At 42.4% G+C, this 23,890-nt stretch overlaps 1 protein-coding gene across 2 annotated transcripts in view; it reads left to right on the forward strand.

The window, feature by feature from the left end:
* LOC124862685 (PHD finger protein rhinoceros-like) overlaps window positions 1–20,227 on the forward strand; it is a 49,504-nt gene extending 29,277 nt beyond the window's left edge. Inside the window, exons 4-7 of one of the 2 annotated variants that reach the window (XM_047356740.1) lie at window positions 8,819–9,033; window positions 9,314–9,969; window positions 10,024–12,799; window positions 17,944–20,227. In XM_047356740.1, coding sequence (XP_047212696.1) covers window positions 8,819–9,033; window positions 9,314–9,969; window positions 10,024–12,799; window positions 17,944–18,896 — 4,600 coding nt within the window. In that variant the 3' untranslated portion in view covers window positions 18,897–20,227. The remainder of the gene's footprint in view (window positions 1–8,818; window positions 9,034–9,313; window positions 9,970–10,023; window positions 12,800–17,943) is intronic. The other variant, XM_047356741.1, reaches the window with a different exon arrangement.
* Window positions 20,228–23,890: the final 3,663 nt, after the last annotated feature.

Below are 23,890 nucleotides of genomic sequence, written 5' to 3' on the forward strand. Positions count from 1 at the left end.
GTTTATAATACCTTAGTTAACCCAGTAACTGATGTAATTGCTCTAATCTAAACAACTGCTAATATATGCGTGTATTTATTAATACAGCGAGATCTAGTCAGTCTTTAGTGAATTTCTTTGAAAATTCGGATGTTGTGCTTTTTCTGTTTCCTGGTGATGCAGTATGTGTTTGTGCTCTGCTATCTGATGAAAGCTGACTTTCTTCTCCCGACTCTGCTGTGTCTCTCTGTGATGGTGACTGAAATATATCTAAAGAAATATCAGATTCTTCACTGCTGTCTGTGTTACTGGCCATTGTAGCTGCAGTCAGTTTACGTGCAGGGGCTCCCCTTTGACGTCAGAAAAGTACTAATATATTGCTGTGACAATGCATCACCTCAAATGCGCTGAATTTTATTTGTTTCTAAATGTATTTGAATCAGTTAAAACCTTCAAGAAGCGCACCTTTCTTCGTTTCATGCAGATAGGTTTGCAGGAGCACTATCTAGGCTAATGCTAGCATGTTTACTGTCTGCTTTCATCGGATTTAATGATATTTTGGCTCCAAACATTTCAGTGCAGGCATTGTGCAACAAAACGTCGATTTGAAGGTCATTGCAAGACAGACAGAGGGAGCTGCAGCAGTCAATACAGTCTCTCTTTCACTGTGAATGTCATTGTAAAGGGTGGAAAAACACGTAAGTTATTATGGAAACCCCAGCTTTATTAGATCACCAAAATAATTGTGAACAAGATGTAATGCAGTTTTACAAGCCTTAATTTTGACAGTTGGGTGCACAGAAATGCAGTCTCACAGTTTGCGGGCTAATGCTATGGATGCAGCTGACATGGACTCCGACTACACCAACAACAGAGAGCTGAGGTTGAGTTCAGTCAGGGATGCAGATTATTTAAAAGTCTTAATCTCGACTCTGGTTAGATACTAAGGAGGAAAAAGGTGATTATTGTTTGAAGGTTAAAATAATGAGATTATTTGAGTCAGATTATTTTTGTAGATTAAAGTAGGAAGTAAACACTATTTTGTCTTATTATTGCATTACATTGAGAAGACTTGTGACCTAGAGAAGGATTTTCTTGCTGTTGACCTACATCACAAAGAGAAGGATAACTACTACAGATGGGCTCCTCAAACAGCCCTGTACACTCCTGAAGGCACACTTAGTGTGATGTGTGTATGTGGGTGTCAGCCTTTGGATCTTGTCATGGGCTTTGACAGGGCCATAAATTTCAGCTTTAATTAGATTTTGCCCTTTTCCTACCTGACTCAGTAGTTAATTTAGGGCCGTTATCAGATGACTTAAGATGAACTATCCGCTTCTGTTTACTTGGTCTTCCTCTGAAAGTACGGCTGATTTAATTTCATCTAAAGCAGGTTCCAGTTATCTGAGAAATAAGTGCTCAGAACAAACAGGTTTACTAAGTGACATCAATCTAATTTTAAACAACTTACAAATGTTTTTCCTGTTAGGCTTTTGTTTAGCCTTATTGAGTTTCCATCTTAAATTTATTTTTCTAAATGTTTCAATTTTAATGTTCCTTTTCTTTACATTTAAAGTTGACAGTGTTTGTTTCAGTTTTTGCTATTTATGAGGAGCTAAAGAGATAAATCCTGCCTAGCATTCTAGTGACAACAGGGTTCTCATATACAATACAGAGGCTACAAAAGGATGTATGCAGGATGTGTGGTTCACCTGTAGTGCTCATGGATGCCTGCATTGGAGGAATAGAAGCCAATTATAATGCAGGACATGAGTTCACTTGCTGGTGTAATACTCTCTATGATGGGAAGGTGAAGGGGGGAGGGAGGCAAACTGACATGCTGGCTCTCTGGACGTATGCTATATGTGAGTCTGAGCTGCTTTCTTCCCCCGGCACTCCTGTCTCTAGAGACTCCAGAGCTAATGGTTGCCGGGAAGTATGGGAGCTGCAGACCCGAATAGGTCATGTCAGCCCGACTCGGCTACTTTCACTTCAACCAGACATACTTCGCTTTTAGGCTTTCTGTAAAGGTGGACTAAAGAAAATAAAAGATGCAGAGGGATTTACAGAGGAAGGTGAGTGAAAAATGGGAGGAATCATTGTCCTGCTGTAGAGCAGAGGATGCCAGGCAAGGGTATTCAGGCCTTGATGTGCAAACATAGCTGCCTATGTTCCTACATTAGTCATGCTCTTTTTCCCACTGATGGTCCCTTAGGGATGATACATTTTTATCGTAGTGGATTGAATACAGCTGTCATGATTCAACAAATTAAGCTGATGTAATGCTCTGACACTGCTGAGTGCATGTTAAACAGCAGTAGGAAGGGCTTCTTGTTCAGCAGTCCAGCATCAAGCAGATGCCACGTTGCACAGGCTGTAAATCTTCAGTCCTGCCAAGGGTGCGGCTAATAATTCTGCGATGCAGTCTCACTCTGGCATGATTATTTCAGGATGCAGCCACAGAACCAATTACTAAATGGATTAGGATGGAGTGAATTGGAACTAGTGAAAGGGGAAGGCACATGTCTGGTTGTAGGGGAAACAATGTAGGCGTTTCACTGGTACCGCAGACATGACCAATGAGATATTTTAAGTGGACTCTGGAGAAAACACTTATTTCTGTTCTGCTCTTAAATATAAACAAAATATATTGACATCATTTAATATACGGTGGCTCCCAAAACGTTTCTTTTCAGCCACTTTACTCTGACACCAGTAATTACAATCCAGTGCAAGCGACTTTCTTCAGAAGTCACCTATAGTGACTTGTGCCCAAACCTAAATTGACAGGGTGAGGTTAAATTGACAGGGTGAGGTTAAATTGACAGGTGAGGTTAAGGAAAACACTAATGCAAGAAGCAGCCAAGAGGCCCACAGTAACTCTGGAGGAGCTAAGTCATGTACTCCGTAAATCTGGCACCCTTGGAAGGGTGGCAAGAACAACACCATTGTTGAAAGACAGTTATAAGAAGTCCTGTCTGGAGTTGGCCACTACCCATGTAGGGGACAATGCAAACCTGTGGAAGAAGGTGCTTTTAGGCCTACATCTAGAACACTCTGTTGAGGATCACTAACACTGCACTTCAGTCTGAACACACCATTCCTACAATGAAATACTGCTATGGCAGTATTTTCTTCAACAGGTACAGAGAAGTAAATCAGAGTTGATGACAAGATAGATGGAGCTAAATACTGGGTAGTCCTGGAAGAATACCAGATGGGTCACATTTTGAGTATGTTTTTTTTTTTTTTTTTTTTACATTTTTCTTCAAAATTTGACTTCCTGGAACATTTTTATCTTCAGTATTATGTCTTGTGGGCATTTCCACTTTACTGGGCCTATTTGTGTAGATTACTTTGCCTGAGGCAATCTAGGGTCACAATTCTCGACGTATTGCAACAGCGGAGTACGGGAGTATCCTTTATGGTTTAAAAGCCATGGACCGCTGCTTCAAACTGTGTGCAGATGTATAGGTAGAATGGTTGGGATTATAATTGGCCATAGTGATTAGGATTTTAAAGTGAATTAAAACCACTTTTAACTCAGAAGTGTCTTAAACGAAAAAACACATACACACAGCAGCTGTTGAAGCAGAATGTCTGCTCCTTTTTTCAAGTTAAAATCGGTAGATGATCAACAATCCTGGGCAGTTGTGAGTGCTTAAATATATATCTCAGCGCATAGTCGCTAAAAACATATCAACTGGTTAAATTGCCTTTTTAAAAGACTTTAAATAGAGCATTACCATCTCCACACAGATATTCAGTGAGGGTGACTGATTTGATATGTTCTGTATGCAAACAGAAATACTGAACTCCTGTCTGGTCATTTCTGGTTAGTAGAACATATGAAGTGTAAAGGTCTACAAACTGGGAGGTGACTGGAACAAAATGCTCAACCAGTGAGATATGTTTAGCTTCCTCCCACTACAGAGTGCTTCTTTTGTTCAGGGTGCATCCAAAAAGTCCTACCTCCCTAGCAGAGGCTGAATGAGCAAACATTTCTTCCAAAATTAAGTTCAAGGGGTATGAATACTTCTGTAAGCATTCTAATCATTTCTATTACATTCTCTGAAAAGACTAAGAACTGACCATTTTCTTTGCCGTTTTGAATAAATGAGACAAACATTATCTGTGTCACTTTAAATCTAGTCCTACAGTACACAAACTGATTTTTAGCTTCGGGTGTAATTTTATTGCCATGATTCAATTAAAAGCCAGAATAATCACACAACAGCCTTTGTGCTACATTGGTGCCAGCACTGCTGTAGCTCCACAGTTCTAGGTGGCTTTTGGCCCATATGAATAACATATCAAAGAGAAACCAATCATTTTAATCTCCTTTAGTGCGAAAAAACCTGATCTGACTTTGACAGAATCTTGATCCTGCCTCCGTTCCTTTGTTCAATTAGTATAATATCATTTTCATGGTTGACTATGCTGCATGGAAGATGTTTCTTAATTTTCTTTTACATACCCTGTTTCCTATTTTGTCACAACAAAGGTTCACCTGCTGGCAGCTAGGTTCAAACCCAGCAATACATATGCAACTCTTTGACGGAGCACACGCAAATCTGCATTAAACTAAAATGTCATCAGAGATCCTCAGGCGAGCGAGGCGAACTCTCATTGTTTTGCAGTGTGCATCAGTGAGCCTGGAGCCACTAAGTTACTGAGTAATACAGGATTTTTCAGCTCCAGTGCCTTTATGGGTGTTTGTTAAAATTAGCTTTAACCTCAATTTATAGTCTCTATGGAAGCCCTGTGGCAAAATGTAAACAATGAACACTATATTATATTTCCTATAATAAAACCACCCCTGTCCGAGGTAAATACAGGTCCTTAATTTAAACAAAAAGCTTGTGAATACTTGTCAATCACTCCGTTGATAGTGCATCTAATTACAGAGTGAAGCATCACTGGATTCAGGCTCTATGGACGAGTTGTGGTGAACTACTTCTAATTTCAGAGCACAAAAGATGTCAGTCTGCTATGGCCTTTGGAAAGATGGGGATCATTAGGAAAAACATTATTTAAAATAATGTAATAAGATTGTAGATTTTCTGGAATTGCATCAAACTACAAGCACAGTGTTGCAGAAGAGTTCATCATAACATGAGTATCTTTGCAGATTTTGGGGTTTTCTATAGATTTGGAGGTTTTTGTGCCTTTTTATTTTTTTTGCTTTGAAACTGTTTTTGAGCCACAGAATGTTTGGAGTGGGATGTCTGGGTTTGAATGTTGTGTTGACTGAGTGACAATAGTGATGCACCAATCAAATCACCTGATCAAACCCCACTGACAGGTGATTGGCAGACAAAATACTGAAAAATCGGACCCCCCGTCTGTTCAGTAAATGCTTCAAAACATTCTGTCAGTGCATAAACAAACAGCATCTCCTTCTGAGTTTCACATACAGATTAGGGATGTATGCTTTGATGCATAAAGGAGAATGATCTTGTAAGCTATTAATTTCTGGTTTGATTCAGAACTATTACACTCTGGATCAAAATCTTAAGCCCATTAAAAAAAGAAATTTAGCCTTTTGGTGTCCAGCACAATCTATCAGGCATACACAGCCAGATACCAGACAGCAGCAAGAGAATGGTGGAGGACTTGTGGTGCTTGTAAACAACAGATGGTGTAATCTGACCTGAGCATATCCCTGTGAAGGTGAGGATCTGTGTCCGTGACATTGAACTATTAGCTGGGAGTTTGTATAAGTGCACCTCATCTGATCTGTTGTTGCAAATTTAAAAATACAAAATTCCAGTACCTTCAATTGCCCTCTCTTCACTTTCTGCTCATCTTATTTGTCTTGTTCTGTAGCTGCTTCTTATTTTAACTGAAAGTAATAATAATAATTATTATAATAATTTAAGACTAATGAAAAGCAAAAAAAAAGAATAAGAAATATGTTTGACAAAATCTTCAGTTGCTCTTTGTCTGTAATGTAAATATTTGGTACGGTTGGAATCGAAAGCAAAACAGAACTGAAAAATGAGAGATCCATTTTATTTATCCTCAATCTTCTGTCCTTGTAACTATGATCTTTAACTGCCTAATTCGAATGGCACAAATGAAGAAATTATTTTCACTTTAGTGTCAACATCTTACTCACTTGGGCCGCATGGATTTGAAGTTAAAAATGAAAGTGTTATTTTTATTTTAATGACCAGGCTCTTCAGTTCAGGGAGAGATTTCTCTTGCCATAATGGTTACAAATGTACTCCTAAATTAACTGTTTAACACTCCACTACAAACACACTAAAATGGCATCCTTCAATGCATTTTAATGGAAACATACAGGGGTTGGACAATGAAACTGAAACACCTGTCATTTTAGTGTGGGAGGTTTCATGGCTAAATTGGACCAGCCTGGTAGCCAGTCTTCATTGATTGCACATTGCACCAGTAAGAGCAGAGTGTGAAGGTTCAATTAGCAGGGTAAGAGCACAGTTTTGCTCAAAATATTGAAATGCACACAACATTATGAGTGACATACCAGAGTTTAAAAGAGGACAAATTGTTGGTGCACGTCTTGCTGGCGCATCTGTGACCAAGACAGCAAGTCTTTGTGATGTATCAAGAGCCACGGTATCCAGGGTAATGTCAGCATACCACCAAGAAGGATGAAACACATCCAACAGGATTAACTGTGGACACAAGAGGAAGCTGTCTGAAAGGGATGTTCGGGTGCTAACCCGGATTGTATCCAAAAAACATAAAACCACGGCTGCCCAAATCACGGCAGAATTAAATGTGCACCTCAATTCTCCTGTTTCCACCAGAACTGTCCGTCGGGAGCTCCACAGGGTCAATATACACGGCCGGGCTGCTATAGCCAAACCTTTGGTCACTCATGCCAATGTCAAATGTCGGTTTCAATGGTGCAAGGAGCACAAATCTTGGGCTGTGGACAATGTGAAACATGTATTGTTCTCTGATGAGTCCACCTTTACTGTTTTCCCCACATCCAGGAGAGTTACGGTGTGGAGAAGCCCCAAAGAAGCGTTCCACCCAGACTGTTGCATGCCCAGAGTGAAGCATGGGGGTGGATCAGTGATGGTTTGGGCTGCCATATCATGGCATTCCCTTGGCCCAATACTTGTGCTAGATGGGCGCGTCACTGCCAAGGACTACCGAACCATTCTTGAGGACCATGTGCATCCAATGGTTCAAACATTGTATCCTGAAGGTGGTGCTGTGTATCAGGATGACAATGCACCAATACACACAGCAAGACTGGTGAAAGATTGGTTTGATGAACATGAAAGTGAAGTTGAACATCTCCCATGGCCTGCACAGTCACCAGATCTAAATATTATTGAGCCACTTTAGGGTGTTTTGGAGGAGCGAGTCAGGAAACGTTTTCCTCCACCAGTATCACATAGTGACCTGGCCACTATCCTGCAAGAAGAATGGCTTAAAATCTCTCTGACCACTGTGCAGGACTTGTATATGTCATTCCCAAGACGAATTGATGCTGTATTGGCCGCAAAAGGAGGCCCTACACCATACTAATAAATTATTGTGGTCTAAAACCAGGTGTTTCAGTTTCATTGTCCAACCCCTGTATTTAGCAGCATAAATGCTTTGGCAAGGCACTGTCTTGAATTCTTAATAGAAGTACTACATCCTACATTACCTTCAGAATACTTACTGATGTGGATCATTTATAAAAACTTGTTTGAAATAACTACCTACTTCCACCTGTTTCTCTGTTTTTGTTTTAGATGTTGTATCATTTTGCATTTGCCAGGATGTGAGGAGAACACAATAGATTTTCTTGTAGCAAAGTTCCTGTCTTACTGTGAGGATTTAAAAAAAAAAAAAGATTTTTTGTTCTCCTTTTAAGTATTAAAAATTAACGTAGCCCCAGACATCTTCTCTCTACCTTCCTCCCATCGCCTGTTCTCTTTCTGCCAGGACTCACTCAGTTCTTTATTTAGAAACAGGCTGTAAGTGCAGTGTGGACCCAGGAGATTTTGCACCACAGCCTTGTCAGGGCCGTTAGATGTAGGTTACTTTGCTCAGAAGTGACATACAGGCCCGCTTCTAGGCCAGGGCGGCTGGTGCAGGGAGGCTGACGCATCCTGCCCCAAGAGTCATTCCCTTGTGGGGAGGGAGGGTGCAGATTGAGCAGAAGAACAGGGTTGCTGTGGGGTGAGGATGCTTCTCTAGGGTCTGTTGTGATTCATCTTCCAAACAGCTTTACCTAGTCTCTCTGGAGAGTATGTAATGGCGCTCAAGAAAAGTCAGCTGGGTCTTACTGTGCTATAAATCAGTGCTTAAGTGGCAGATTATCTTTTGATGGAGGTCCTCCTGAAGTGCAGATTCAGTTTCCTTCAAGTGATTTATCAAACGTGTGTAGCATTTGGACAGGTTAGTTGAAATAGTTAGCATAGGAGATAACTAAATATAAAATAAAACAAAATAAAAAGATTTTACTTTAAATAAATAATAAAAACTATAGAATTAATTTATTCTACCCATAAACTGACTTGAATATGCAGAATTCCACCGGTGAAGGCCAGGATAGTTGAGGTCAACAGGATACTAGAGTTTGACAACAACTGATTGAATCTCATTAACCAGTTTAAAGGTACGGAAGGTTCTAGAAGCTAACTTTTTATAGTACTTTAGAAATTTAGAGGAAGAAATCAGAGGCACATCAAAGCTGTGCCCCTGTTACAACTGCCAAAGGGCAAAATGATTGGGTTGGTCAACAGGTTGAGATTTAAATGTAATTTACTTGGCAAAACGAAGTGGAAATATTTAATTCAAATGTGGTTTGCATGCAGAGCTTAAAATCTTCTTCTTTGTTGTATTTCCTCAGGTCCACAGTAGGCACAGCAGTTTCATCTCGACCAGCTACTGGGTCGTCTCTGTCAGCCAGCACAGCCAAGAACTCCACAGCTACATCCAAACCTGCCACCCCTAAAACTGCCTCCACCTCTATCAAGACTGCTACTCCCAAATCAAGCACCACTACACCCTCTAGTGGCAAACCTCCTGCATCACAGTCAAGAAACACAACCCCTGTGAAAAAAGGTGAAATAAAAAAAGTCAACAAGTGAATAAAATGTTTAGAATTCCTAGACAACAAGAAGACACAAGTATAAAATGTATTAATTTTGAGCTATCCTGTACGTTGATTGAGCTGGGATTACATTAATATATAATCCATAAATTCCATAGTGCAGACTTTAACCATGTGGAATACTGTCGAATCAGAAGAGAAAATCCAAGTGTAACATCCTGTGGTTCTGATCAAAATAGTCCTTTGATTCACCATAGAGTGTTTGAGTCCTACTTGTGTTGTCTTTTCCAGATGTTACCAAACCAGCAACTCCAGCAGCCAGAAAACCTGTAGATTCCCCTCTCACTCGACCTTCATCTACAGCAAAGTCTACTAAACCTGAGACTCCCAAGACAAAATCAGATGTCTCCTCTAAAAAGCCACCCACAAATAAGGCTGTAGAAACAAAGACACCAAACCGCTCCAAACCACAAGAGAGTAAGCCCATGGCTTCCAAGGATACCTCCAAGACCACAAGCACCAAAACAGCTAACAGCAAGGCCTCCAGCCCCAAGAAGACTGTGGGAAGTACCACTCCAACTCCTGTTAAACGTGGTCCTAAAGTTGAACGTGGAAAAGAAACTGGTGCGGTAATTGCTGCTGCTGCAACCATCGCTACTGCAGCATCTGTCTTCGCAAGGCCAGAAGAGTCTCAGCCTCCTGCAGAAAATTATTTGGAGCCATCTGAGCTCACTGTTGAAGCACAGCAAGAGAAAATACCGGAGCATGTACAGAAACCGACTCCCGAGCCTGTGCGGGAATCATCGCCTGAGCCCATAAGGGAACCAGCCCCCGAGCCCCTGCAGAAGCGGGAACCAACCCCCGATTCAATGCGGGAACCAACCCCTGAGCCCGTAAGGGAACCAACACCAGAGCCCCTGCAGATGCGGGAACCAGCCCCCGAGCCCCTGCAGAAGCGGGAACCAACCCCCGATTCAATGCGGGAACCAACCCCTGAGCCCGTAAGGGAACCAACACCAGAGCCCCTGCAGATGCGGGAACCAACCCCCGAGCTCGTAAGGGAACCAACACCAGAGCCCCTGCAGATGCAGGAACAAACACCCGAGCTCGTAAGGGAACCAACACCAGAGCCCCTGCAGATGCGGGAACAAACACCCGAGCCCGTAAGGGAACCAACACCAGAGCCCCTGGAGATGCAGGAACCAACACCCGAGCCCATAAGGGAACCAACACCAGAGCCCGTAAGGGAACCAACACCAGAGCCCCTGGAGATGCAGGAACCAACACCAGAGCCCGTAAGGGAACCAACACCAGAGCCCCTGGAGATGCAGGAACCAACACCCGAGCCCATAAGGGAACCAACACCAGAGCCCGTAAGGGAACCAACACCAGAGCCCCTGGAGATGCAGGAACCAACACCCGAGCCCATAAGGGAACCAACACCAGAGCCCGTAAGAGAACCAATACCAGAGCCCCTGCAGATGCGGGAGCCAACACCAGAACTGTTTCAAGAACAAACACCTGAGCAAAGAAGTGAAGGATACGCCAATGTCCGGATGTCACCTCAGATGACCACTTTAAAATTTGAAGACAGCAGTTCGGTTCCCTCCTTGGGAACTACTGTCATGTCTCCCCCTTGCTCCCCACCAGGCCCTTCCTCTCCTGTTAGAGAATCACAGAATGGCTCCTCAGATGTTCCATCTGATTCCTGGGACAGGAACCAGTCTCCTACTGTTCTGGCAACCCAGAGGTTGCTTAATGTGATGACATTCCAGGCAGAGGAGAAGAATGAAAAAGCATACAAAGTTCAGGGGATACTGGATGTTGAGAAAGAAAAAGAAGAGCAGGAGGAACTAGTTAAAGAACCCCTAGTTCTGCCTACCTCGACAACTCCAGAGGCCTTTTCTGCAGTTGGACAACCTCACAACTTTGGTGCTTTGCCTTTGGATAATTTCATCTACAGAGACCTTGTATCTCCTCATGAAAAGGAGGAGGCAGTGGAAAAGGCTGATGAGGAGGTCAATGAGGATGATGACGACGATGAATATGAAGAAGAGAGGAGACCAGGCCACCAGCTTTCATCCTTGGTCACTGACATGAGTACGTCTCAACCCTCTGATGAATTCCAGGTACGGTCGTCGGCATTTGGAGGTTCGGCAGGTTGGCACGCCGATGACCTGATGTCTGGGATGGACTCCGAGGATATGAGCAGCTGCACCAGCAGCCGACAGCAAGGAGTGTCCGACCTCAGCAGCACTCAGCACACTGCTATATTAGAGGGCACCCAGAGCTCGGACGCCTTGATCGATTCCAGCCTCAGAGGTTCTGAAGGAGAGGGTAACCTCATGGGTTCTCCCAATGTGGAAACCCTGGCTAATGAGGAAGAAGAGGATGAAGATGATGAGCGGGTGGACGATATGGATTTGAGCTCAGAGCAAGCAGAGGAGCATCACAAAGTGTTCCAGGATCACAAACAAGAGGAGGAGGATGACGACGATGTGGAGATGTACAGCGAAGGCATGACGGAGAGCGGTCATGTCGATGATGACTTTAACAAAGAGGAGCACCTGGACAACCTGCCCCACTCTGGTCCATTGTCTGGTGTTCCCCGTGCATCCTCCTGGGGTCAGACAAACCCTTTCTCAGACACCTGGGCTCAACCAGCCTCCCTGCTCTCCAAGTCCTCCCCAAGCCCTCTGTCTGACCACTATGTTGCAGAATCGGAGACTCCCACCCAGGCTTTTGCTCAGCCATGTGTTGACAGCAGTGCCCCTTTTTTTCCCCTAGAGGCAGACCAGGAACCACAGCACCATCGCTCAGCACATGGGGAGGGTCATGACCTTCTTGCTGCTTCGTCTGTGGGCATATCCCAGTCCGGGACTGCTCAACCTGCTCACAGCGGCAGTGAAACAAGCACTCCTGAGGACCTCCGTGATTATGACAGCAGCTCTGGAGTAGAGTCCCACTCTGATAAACAGCAGACCCCAGTGCCGGCATCAGTTCAGCCAGACATGGACCAGGACTTGGGCATTCACTTGGAAAAAGGAGATGGAGAGGAGGAAGAGGCTGAGACTCTTCCTGCAGATGAGGTGCTTGGAACAGGACCCCCAACAGCTTCTGCGTCCGTCCGTTCTTCCCCCTCTTCCTCCGGCGATGACGCCAGTGACACAGAAGGGGAGATAGAGATTAATGACCCAGAGGCACCTATGATGATGGATGAAAGGGCTTCATTTGAAAGCCCTCCTCCTACCTGTAGCTTGTTAGCTCTGGAGGAGGATGAGGAGGCAGCAGATCTACCAGCTGGAGAGGGTGAAGAGGACGGAGGTGGCGCCACCCCTCAGTCCGCCAATTCCGTGGCATCTTATGGCTTTGACTGCACCACATCCAACTCCAATGCCCACTCCATGGCCGAGAGCTGTGGTAAGAGCCCAGGGATCTTCTCCCTTGAGAATGAGGAACAGCTTCCAGAGGAGGCCAAGGACCCTTCCCTAATTAAGGAGCTGACCCTGCCGTCATCTGCTGCTGCATCCCAGGCCAAGGATCTGCTGGGCAGCCCCGTGAACCTGATCCCTTTGGGCTGCCAAGGAGACTGCTTTCCCAGTCTGAATGATCACCACAGCTTTCTGCTTGGAGGAAATGTTGCAGCAGATCACCAGAAGAAGGCAAATCCACTGGAGGGCAGCGAGGTCCTCGTAGACCAGGAATGTGGTGACTCCGACAACAGCCTGACACCTTACTTCTCCACCATATGTGATAAGACTGATAGTTTTCTTGAAGGTAACGTATAAGGCCCCCCTATGATCCCTGGAATGCACCTTTTTCCTGCTACCTTCCCCTTGCCCTCCGTTGTTTGTTCTTCTCTCCAGTTGGGTTAGACGTCTTAGCAGAAGAAAAGGAGACCAAGATTGTAGAGAAAGATTTTTGAAAAATGATCGGAGATGGAAAAAAATGACTGTAGCGATTTTTAAATGAAGCCTCCCTCTTTCTTATTGTTCAGGCCCATGTTCTGAGTGTATGGGTAAAACTTCGTTATGTACCATAGTTACTACCTTTTCTAGTTGAATGTTCTTTTGAAGTAACACTGCATATTCTGTTCCCCTAACAGTGTATTGACTGATTGGTCTATTGTGACTGGGCCTTTAAACTGAGAAAGAGGAAAGAAACCACCGATGGAAGGATATGGACTCGATGTGTATTTATCCTACTGTTTTTACCAAACAATTGTCAATGATTTCTTTTTTTCTTTTTTTTTTTGTATTTGCTTGTTTTTCTGTTTGTTTGTTTTTTGGGTTTGTTTCTGTTAAACCTGATCCTCCCTACCCTTTGTGCACACTCCGTGTTCTGCACTGTAGCGCTAGTCAAATACTCCTTTTTACAACGTTCTGTTCTTGTTCCAAAACTCTTAGCTATATTAATAATAAAGGTTAGATGGTAACACTGCTGGTTTGGTCTTTACAGGTTTAATAAGGTAGGTGTGGGAGGATTAGAGATAGGGCTCACCCAAATGCTGCCATAATTCATGTCCAAATTTGGACTCCAATTCAAGGATTCTGATTTTCTGTGTGTACTATACCACAAAATCAGGGATCACATTATTTATGCTTGCAAGTGTTAATGTGAAGTTCTAAATCAAGCTTTTAAAAGTGTATAAGTGAATAATCAAGTTTGGGTTAGACACCCATATTTGTAATTACACCTGACCGTGGTGGAAGGACATATTTTTATTTTCAGCGTGATCAGGACACCCAACACCCATTGCCTGGACATACTAAACAGCAGAGACAGAATCTGTTTTTCTTACTGGTTGTGCTGCCCTGGGAACAGAGCCACATTGAGAACCTCCACTGACTCCAGGTCATTTTCAATAAAGATTTGATGCCTCAAAAACTGCATTTGGGTCAGCCCTCGTTAGATTGCAGTGGGTGGCGTTGTATATGTGTGCTTCAAGAGGTTCTATGCTTTTTGTTTTTGCATAGGTGGTTAAGGTATAAAACGTGCAGTAAGTTCCAGTATCTGCTTCAGGTTTTCTTCAGGCCTTAGTTAGCTCATCATTTGTGTGTTAAAAAAGAATGAGTATAGCATATTATTTAATAAAACCCTGCATAACTCTACATGGCTACCCCAGTTTAGCTTTATACTCGAGCTTTTTCATAGCAAGCTTTTGGTTTACTCTTTCAACAGTATATTGCATGTTTAACTAACAAACACTCTGTAATACCTGAAGTTTGAAACAGTACAGTAGACGTGTTCAGAAATAAATGGTTCGACACTAGGTTATCTTTCAAAATTCCATTAAAACATCATTGCAAGGCATTTTGTTCCTGTTTCTTACTTTCCCAGTGGATCCAGCATGCCTGAACTTCATGTCCTTGTGTTCCAGTTACCTTATGTTTGTGAAGTTATGTTTGTGCAACAATATTTCCCCCTGGTATCTTCACCATCTGGGAATATCCGATAAACGGGAAGCAATGCAACATGATAGAATGGTGCATCTGAAATGGAATTCTGCCCAAATCAAAGACGTGATGAGAGGAGTTTATCTAGTAAAGTTTTCAACGTCATTTCTGGAAGGAAAACTTGGTAGATGGATATTCTATTCAATAGATTCACTTCTAATATCACATTCAATGCCACTAGAAATGTCTTGTATGTGTTAAATCTGCAGTTGACATTCAATCAACAACACAACTCTATGGTCCTCAACGCCGCTCACATTAAAAGATTTGTTTTTAAAGATGATTGGAGAAACTCCTAATGGGTTAACTGCTGACTCCAGTTTGAATCCTGAGTGATATTCTTGCACGTCCAGCACACTAATAAGCAGGACCATATCCTCTTTGTTCAGGCCAGAGGAACACATTAAAGTGTTTAAACACAAACATTTCCACTTGCCTTTCCTCTGACCTGCCCGATCTGGCTCATTAAAACCCTGACCTTGAGCCAGACCTCATGCAAACATCTCTTTGAGCTGAAGTTAATGCACTAGTGATGTGAGTGCCTTGCAGAATAAATTCATGCCCTTCTACTTTTGCACATTTTTGTTGCCTTACAACCACGATTTTTAATCGTTTTATAGGGGTTTTCTACAATAAGCCAACTGTAAGTATGTGCAAAAAGCTGAAATGAAAAGGAAACATGGTTTTAAACATTTTCCAGATGATACTGAAAAGAATGTGCAGATGTTCTGTGAAGTTCTCAAAGTTGTATTTGAAAATAGAGAACAAACAGTATCATGAAGACTAAGGAGCACAGCAGACAGGTCCAGAGAGAAGGTTGTGGAGATGTATAATGCAGTGTTGGCTCATAAAACAATATCCCTAGCTTTTCAGTCGATCATCCCAAAATGGTCATCCACCTAAAATGGCAGAACATTAATCAACGATGACTTGTGGTAACTTTGGAGAAGCTGCTGAAATCTACAGCTCAGGTGGGCAACTATCAACTGTTTATCATGCACCTCAATTTTTTCTTTAAAAAGGTGGCAGGTTGAAAAAAAGCCACTGTTTAAAAAAAAAAAATCTATGTCCTAAGAAAACATGTTTACAGTTTGTTACAAGACATGTAGGGGACAGGAGAAAAAGGTGCGCTGATCAGAAGAGACAAAAGTTCAGCTGTGTGAGCTACATCCCAAAGAACTTTATGGCAGAATACTAACACTGTACATGACCCTGAATGCACCTCCTTTCAATCAAATGTGGCAGCATGATGCTGGTGAAAGTGTTTTCTTTAGCATAAAAAACAATCCTGGAAGAAAACCTGCTGGATGCTGCAATAACTAAATGTCCAAAATATCAAGGAGTATGAATATGTTTGCAAGACACTATGCTAGCCTTTATTCAGGTCTCGGTAACTAGCAGGGTAACCACTGACGTTTTGGTTTCTACTGGGTATAAATGTACAAACCAGTCAGTTGTAAAGTTTGGAGTCATGCATGTTAAAATCCATTTATCTGTTTTGTCCCGTGTGATTTTGACTCGCCTGATCTTCCCTAATGGTTCATTGTATACAAGTGTTGTCTTCCATTAAAACACTTCTGTTCAGTGGTATGTGATCCCATCAAATCCCAAAAAACACTCATTGAAAAACTATCTTCAGAGTCGTGCCAACTGCCCACGCCAAGTCACATTTTATAAACAGTACAGGTCCTTCTCAAAATATTAGCATATTGTGATAAAGTTCATTATTTTCCATAATGTCGTGATGAAAATTTAACATTCATATATTTTAGATTCATTGCACACTAACTGAAATATTTCAGGTCTTTTATTGTCTTAATACGGATGATTTTGGCATACAGCTCATGAAAACCCAAAATTCCTATCTCACAAAATTAGCATATTTCATCCGACCAATAAAAGAAAAGTGTTTTTAATACAAAAAACGTCAACCTTCAAATAATCATGTACAGTTATGCACTCAATACTTGGTCGGGAATCCTTTTGCAGAAATGACTGCTTCAATGCGGCGTGGCATGGAGGCAATCAGCCTGTGACACTGCTGAGGTCTTATGGAGGCCCAGGATGCTTCGATAGCGGCCTTTAGTTCATCCAGAGTGTTGGGTCTTGAGTCTCTCAACGTTCTCTTCACAATATCCCACAGATTCTCTATGGGGTTCAGGTCAGGAGAGTTGGCAGGCCAATTGAGCACAGTGATACCATGGTCAGTAAACCATTTACCAGTGGTTTTGGCACTGTGAGCAGGTGCCAGGTCGTGCTGAAAAATGAAATCTTCATCTCCATAAAGCTTTTCAGCAGATGGAAGCATGAAGTGCTCCAAAATCTCCTGATAGCTAGCTGCATTGACCCTGCCCTTGATAAAACACAGTGGACCAACACCAGCAGCTGACACGGCACCCCAGACCATCACTGACTGTGGGTACTTGACACTGGACTTCTGGCATTTTGGCATTTCCTTCTCCCCAGTCTTCCTCCAGACTCTGGCACCTTGATTTCTGAATGACATGCAGAATTTGCTTTCATCCGAAAAAAGTACTTTGGACCACTGAGCAAAAGTCCAGTGCTGCTTCTCTGTAGCCCAGGTCAGGCGCTTCTGCCGCTGTTTCTGGTTCAAAAGTGGCTTGACCTGGGGAATGCGGCACCTGTAGCCCATTTCCTGCACACGCCTGTGCACGGTGGCTCTGGATGTTTCTACTCCAGACTCAGTCCACTGCTTCCGCAGGTCCCCCAAGGTCTGGAATCGGCCCTTCTCCACAATCTTCCTCAGGGTCCGGTCACCTCTTCTCGTTGTGCAGTGTTTTCTGCCACACTTTTTCCTTCCCACAGACTTCCCACTGAGGTGCCTTGATACAGCACTCTGGGAACAGCCTATTTGTTCAGAAATGTCTTTCTGTGTCTTACCCTCTTGCTTGAGGGTGTTAATAGTGGCCTTCTGGACAGCAGTCAGGTCGGCAGTCTTACCCATGATTGGGGTTTTGAGTGATGAACCAGGCTGGGAGTTTTAAAGGCCTCAGGAATCTTTTGCAGGTGTTTAGAGTTAACTCGTTGATTCAGATGATTAGGTTCATAGCTCGTTTAGAGACCCTTTTAATGATATGCTAATTTTGTGAGATAGGAATTTTGGGTTTTCATGAGCTGTATGCCAAAATCATCCGTATTAAGACAATAAAAGACCTGAAATATTTCAGTTAGTGTGCAATGAATCTAAAATATATGAATGTTAAATTTTCATCATGACATTATGGAAAATAATGAACTTTATCACAATATGCTAATATTTTGAGAAGGACCTGTACAGTTTATGGTACCGTTGAGCCACTTTATTTTACAAACTCCTTTTCGTTCTTCTTTATACCTTTTCCCTCGTGTCCAAATTCTCCTCCTCGGCCCCCTTGTTCCACCACCCACTCTGTTTGATGCATGCATCTGTGCTACATGCTTCAAGTGATCCTCACTGTCTCACAGGAGAAGCAAAGACCCCTGAAGTGGATGAAGACTACAAGTGGCAAACACGCACTCGGGAGGACAACCGGAACCAGAACCACTCTTTCTCTGTTCCAATAGCCAATGGCCACTACTTGGCATTGGTACCTGGCAACAGGAGACCCATTGATCCAACACTAGCGGAGCATTTTTCCAGGATGGCACCCCCTCCGTTTTCCTCCAAAACCAGCACTGAGAGCAGTTACATTATTGAGGAACAGCTAAGGAGGCTGGAGCAGCATCGTCAGGAGCAGGAAAGACAGAAGAGGCAGTGGCTGGAGGAGGAGCGGCTCAGGCTGGAGCAACAGAAGCAGCTGGAGAAGCAGCGGAGGGAGCTCCTCCAGCTGCAGCTGCAGCAACAACAGCAGGAGCACCGTCACCGCAGGCAGGTTCTGCAGTGGCAGCTAGAGCTGGAGCACCAGTACCGCATGCAGCAGAAGCAGATCCAGCAGCAGCAGCAACTGAGGAGGAGCCCGACTGGCGTGATGCTGTCACCATCATCCGGGCTCTGCACCATCTATGAAGCCATGGAAACCAGCGACGAGGAGGACGAGGTCAAGGGAGAGCAGAACACGAATATTCAAGTGGGACGGAGGAGGCTGCTGAATTCCCAAGGCACCTTGCAGGATAACCAGAGGCAACTGCATCCTGTGCCTCCACAGGACCTGGAATGGAACAAGAAGGTGGACATGGTCCAGCAGCTCATCAACCAGTCCTTGATGTTGTCTGGCGATGGAGGCTGCCCCCCGCTCCTGCTTCTACCCGTAGAGACCGGGGGGACCCTAAGCCCCCTGAAAAGCAGCATGTGGCCAAACCTTCCTCAGTTCAACCCTCCTACAGCTACTGTGACCTCTGTCAGCAGCTACTCCCCGGACAGCCGGGGCAGCTCTCCAGCTGGAGACTGGACTGTGGTGGAGGTGGAGACCCAGCACTAAGGCAGCTTATCAACTGTGACTTCTTTTGTAACTTCACAAAAAGCTACCAAAAATATCACTTTACCTATCTTTATCTACACGATACATCCTCACTGGTGAACATCTTGATTTGAGATAACAATTGCTGAAGCTGTTGATGGATTTTTAGTTTAATCCAAGTACGAGTTACATGTTTAATTTTATTACACAACCATACAAACCTGAATTACAGTTGGGTTTTGTGCTCTTGTGATGAATCCCATATTGATCCCTGTAACCCACACATAAACCTGCACAGTGTTTGCTTTACAGCATGTTCTCTTTACACAAGCACCTGTGTTGTGTTAATGTCTCCTGTATCGGTATAAGAACATTAAATCAAATACAGTGCCTTGATAAAGTGCTCATACACCTTGAACTTTTTTTAAATGTTAGCATCCTATGGTAACTGGAGGAGCTGGGTGCTCTGGTCAGTTGAGAACAAACTTACTGTGTGGCCTTCATGCAAAACGCCGTATGTGGTAAAAAAACAAAAACTGCACATCAGCCAGAAAGCACCATCCTTATCATAAAACCTGGTGGTGGCAACATCATGATGTGGGGACCTTTTACTAGAGGTAGGGAAGCTGTTCAGAGCTAAAAGACATAAAGCCAGAGATAAAATGGGACTGTTTAGATCCTTTATATGTTAGAATGGCCCAGTCAAAGTTTAAACCTAAATCCGTATAAAAATCTGTGGCAAGATTGTAAAAAGTGCTGCACACAGACGCTCACCATCCAGTCTAACTGAGCCTGAGCTATTCTGCAAAGAATGGACAGAAATGTCCTTCTTTTCAAAGAGGGCGGCAGGGGGCTGAATAAAAATGCATGCCACACTTCATATTTTTTTTAAATCTGCATGGTTATCCTTCAACTTCATAATTATGCAGTATTTTGTGTTGTTCTCTGACATATCCCCCCTCCTCAAAAAAACAAACAAACCGTAAAGCTAATATTTATAAAATGATGAAATGTGGTAAAGTTCAAAGGGTATGAATACTTTTGAAAGACACTGCATTGATCCCCCTCATGGATGAGGGATGAAGCTATGACAAGTTGCACTTATACTATGTATTTACTATGCCTTCCAACGTCCTTTTGCAGGTAAGTGGTTGAACTGTTAACAGATGAATATTTTGCGGACTTTTTATATTTAAAACCCTAATAGTAAGATGCCGGGGGGGTGGGGTCTCTTTTTTTTTTTTGTCCTCTTCCGAGGTTTCTTGCGAGTTCTCAGGGCGACAAAGTCCAAATAGATCTGTCAGTCATTGAGGAGCGAGGGAGGGAGGAACAGGAGAAAGGAGCTCCTTGTTCTGTGGGGAGGAGAGGCTTCAAGGCGGGTGGACTAAAGGGAAAGGCAGGGGGGGTCACCGTACATCCGCCCTCTTCCCTTTCACATTCCAGAATTGTAGCCACATTTCCCGGGTCAGTCAGTATTCAAGGAGTGTTGAAGAGTACAGATGAGGTCATGGTGCCAGAGAAAGAGGATGTTATGAAGCCAATCAGGATGGGCACCAGGCTGGGTTGATGGGAAGGTGGGAGCCGAGGGTGGCTGTTAAGGAACTAAAGCTGGGCTTTATAAGTAGAGGAAGGATTTTCTTTATAAATATTTTCCTTTGTTGAGACTAGTGCAATTTATGAGCCATATTTTTTGGTAGCTGTACCAAAAAAGATCAGTAAATCTAAGCTTGTTTGAGTTCACGCTGTATGTTATTAGTGATGGGGGGGGGGAAGCACCTGTTTTCTCTGTCTACACAAGGTAGGTGATTTCAGTCTAAGATATCAGAGAGAAGAAAACAATGACACCTGCCGCCCGCCCCACCACAATGATATTTTACACAAAATAATCATGTTTGATGTTCTAAACTCTTAGTATGATTAACGTTTTATAAGATTAAAGATTTAAATAATATAAAATATATATTTAAGATAAAAATTAAAGCAATACTTGGTTTTCTAATCTATATGCTCCAAGTAGACTGTAGATGACGTATCAGATTATGTTTGTGTAAAACAGTATATATTCCTTGCTCTTGTCTGCTGCTACATTTGATATTAAGAGTTTTTACCTATTTTACCACAATATTGCTGTGTTGCATGCAAATTTATATATGCCTACGTTCACCTGTGTTGTTCAGAAACAGCACAGTGCCTCAAGCTCCTCTTCACTGCTATTTTTGTCCACCCTCGCTATTAAACCTCTTATATTCTTACAGTTAGTATGCATCTTGAACGTTTACATACTAAATATTTGTGTGTTGTTTCTGTGAGAATTTGTCGTATTTTGTGTAGTGAAGTGCTGAAGTCATATTCACTAAAGAAATTCACCAAATACAGCATTTACTGTATCATTAAATAAATCTGCACTCTGTTAAACTCAGTTCAGTCAGGGGAATGCTTGCCTCTCAAATGTGGGGTTCCTCAGGGGTCAGTTCTAGCTCCACTGCTTTGTAATCTTTTCCTACTTTTAGAAAACTCTCTAGTTCTATGTGCCCTTTACACTGTTAACATCCACTCTCTACTGTAGAACCACAACTAAACTGTATCAGTGAAGTTATAACCTTGTTAAAATGTAATTCTTTCAGTCTTAATGACAGTAGGACAGAAGTCATCTGCTTTGGAAAATGTTCTTGGTACCTTTGGAGACATTTTGGGTCCTGTAGCTTCTTTATAGTAGTAGCTTTCTTCTTCTTTAACCAACAGCTGTCCTGTCAACAAATACTCTCCAACTAAGCTGTGAGCCTCTACAGCTCATCCAGAGTTACAATAGACCTCTTTGCTAATTCTTTGGTTATTAATTATCATTTGGGGATATCAGAGCAAAATGGGGGTTGTGTACAAATGTATAGTATGTTACACGTTTCAGACTTTTATTAGTTAAAAATGTCAGGTACAAGAAAAATATGCATTCCCACAAATCCATTGAATTGGGTGCTGGACAAAAAATATGAAATGTCAATAAAATGAAGGTATGTCCTTGGAAGTAAAGCTTTCACATCCATACTTTTGTAAATGTAATTTTTGGAAACACATTTACTGAAACATGGATGTGGGAGCTTCACTTGATGTGTGAATCTTCTTTTGTGTTTTCCATATAGATTATTCGAAAACCATGCATCATGTTTCTTCTTCTTCACGGTTATGTACTTCTTTGTGTTGGTCTTGGTCAAAATTCCAAATAAATACATTTGGTTTTATGGTTGTAATGTAATGAACTATGAAAAATGTATCTGTCAAAGGTTTAAATGTGATTTTGGATGATCACATTCAGTAAATAAAGTTGCTTTTGCACACAAAGATGGCGTCTGTTTCATTCACAGCATAATGAATAAATAGCTGTTTGGGACTTAGTAAATTTCCCCTGTCTCTGCTTATGTGTTGAGGCATTTATTCCCAGTTCCACCTCTGACAGAGTTCTGAGATACAGTGGCTGTATTGATACTGCAGCTGTCTTTGCTCTTTGGGCCAAATAAAACTTTCATTCATTGATACACTGTTGTAATACGCTGATTTGCTAGGATACCTCAGACACAATAGCCTTAGTGTCATCAAGCTGCAAATAATTCAAATCTTTTAATCATTGAGAATGGTTAGAACGCCAACCAAGATTCTAAATGATGAAACTGAGTGTGCCAGCTTGATGCATTGGATTATCTGTGATGCATTTTAAGTAAAGTTGACACAGAGTAAGTAGTCAACTGGGTGAGCTGTCTCGGCAACCGCTCTTTGAAACTGTTCAAAAACAGAAGTTCTATGTTACATTTTTCAGGAGGCAGAGCCACTTTTTCTGGTTCCATGAGCAGCTGGGATGGACTATGACAAAGTAGATGGATGAATCAGTATTCCACATATTTTCTGAGGAAATGGAAGCTGTGTGCTTCTGATCAAAGACAAGGAAAGGGCATCCACACTGATATCAGCCAAAAGTCTGAATGTCAGGCTTTGAGATGACATGGGGCTTTTTTAGTGTTCTGTGAAAGACTCGTTTCTATTTCTGACAGAAAACATGCAGAAAAGTACTGGTATTATGGAGCAACACATCCATTCAGCGTTGTCCATGTATTTTTTAACAACAGAAAACCAGAACGTCTTCCAAAGGCATGGCTGAGGAAGAGCATGGTGCAGAAACTCAACTAATGACCCCTTACTGTTTGACATGTTGAGATGTGTGTAGAGGAAGAACCACTCCTCATTCACACAAATTATGGGTGGAAAGAGAAGGAATGGCAACTTCCAGAAAAGTTCCATCATCCCAAAACTGCTGAAAATGTACAGGTATGGAAGTGTGTAAGTCTGTTTAGAAGCGATTTTTTCTCACCTTGCATTCAGATGGCCTCACCCTTCGCCTGGGACAGCAGTCGTCTAAGGCAGAGCGGGTTCATGGTTATACAGGGCCTCGAGCAAAATTTTACCTGGGGGGGGCAGCTTCCTTTTAGGTCCATCATCCATCTGACTAAGAGTTTTCGTACAAATCTACTAGAGTCTGAAATAAGGGGTTAAGTTTTATTGATTATGCTCTAGATGCTCCCACTGCAGTTACGGGTTTAGATGTTTAGCATCATAAGTTTAAACTGGTAGCATTAAAATTTGATGATGTTAACATACTATAAAAATCCAACAATAAAGATTTTTCTTTGCATATTTTCTCAAATGGTACAGTTAAGTCTAAAATAATTCATACCACTGGCAGATCTAGATTTAAAATGCTTCATATTTGCAGGCATCTTATCTGTTTTTATTCTTATTTTTTTTTTATTCCATGTCAAAATTATTTGGAACCTTTTCAGTTAGCAGTGGAAGTGGAAAATCATTATTGGCATAATAGCAATCAAACCCTTCCTATAATTGCTGATCAGCTTTGTGCATGTGTCCACTGGTATTTTGATCATTTATATTTGATGATGAGCACCAAGTCTTTCAGATTGGGAAGTCTCTTTGCCATCACCCTAATCTTTAGCTCCCTTCACAAATTTTCA

This window comes from Girardinichthys multiradiatus, chromosome X, assembly GCF_021462225.1.
Source record: "Girardinichthys multiradiatus isolate DD_20200921_A chromosome X, DD_fGirMul_XY1, whole genome shotgun sequence".
In the NCBI taxonomy this organism is placed as follows: domain Eukaryota; kingdom Metazoa; phylum Chordata; class Actinopteri; order Cyprinodontiformes; family Goodeidae; genus Girardinichthys; species Girardinichthys multiradiatus.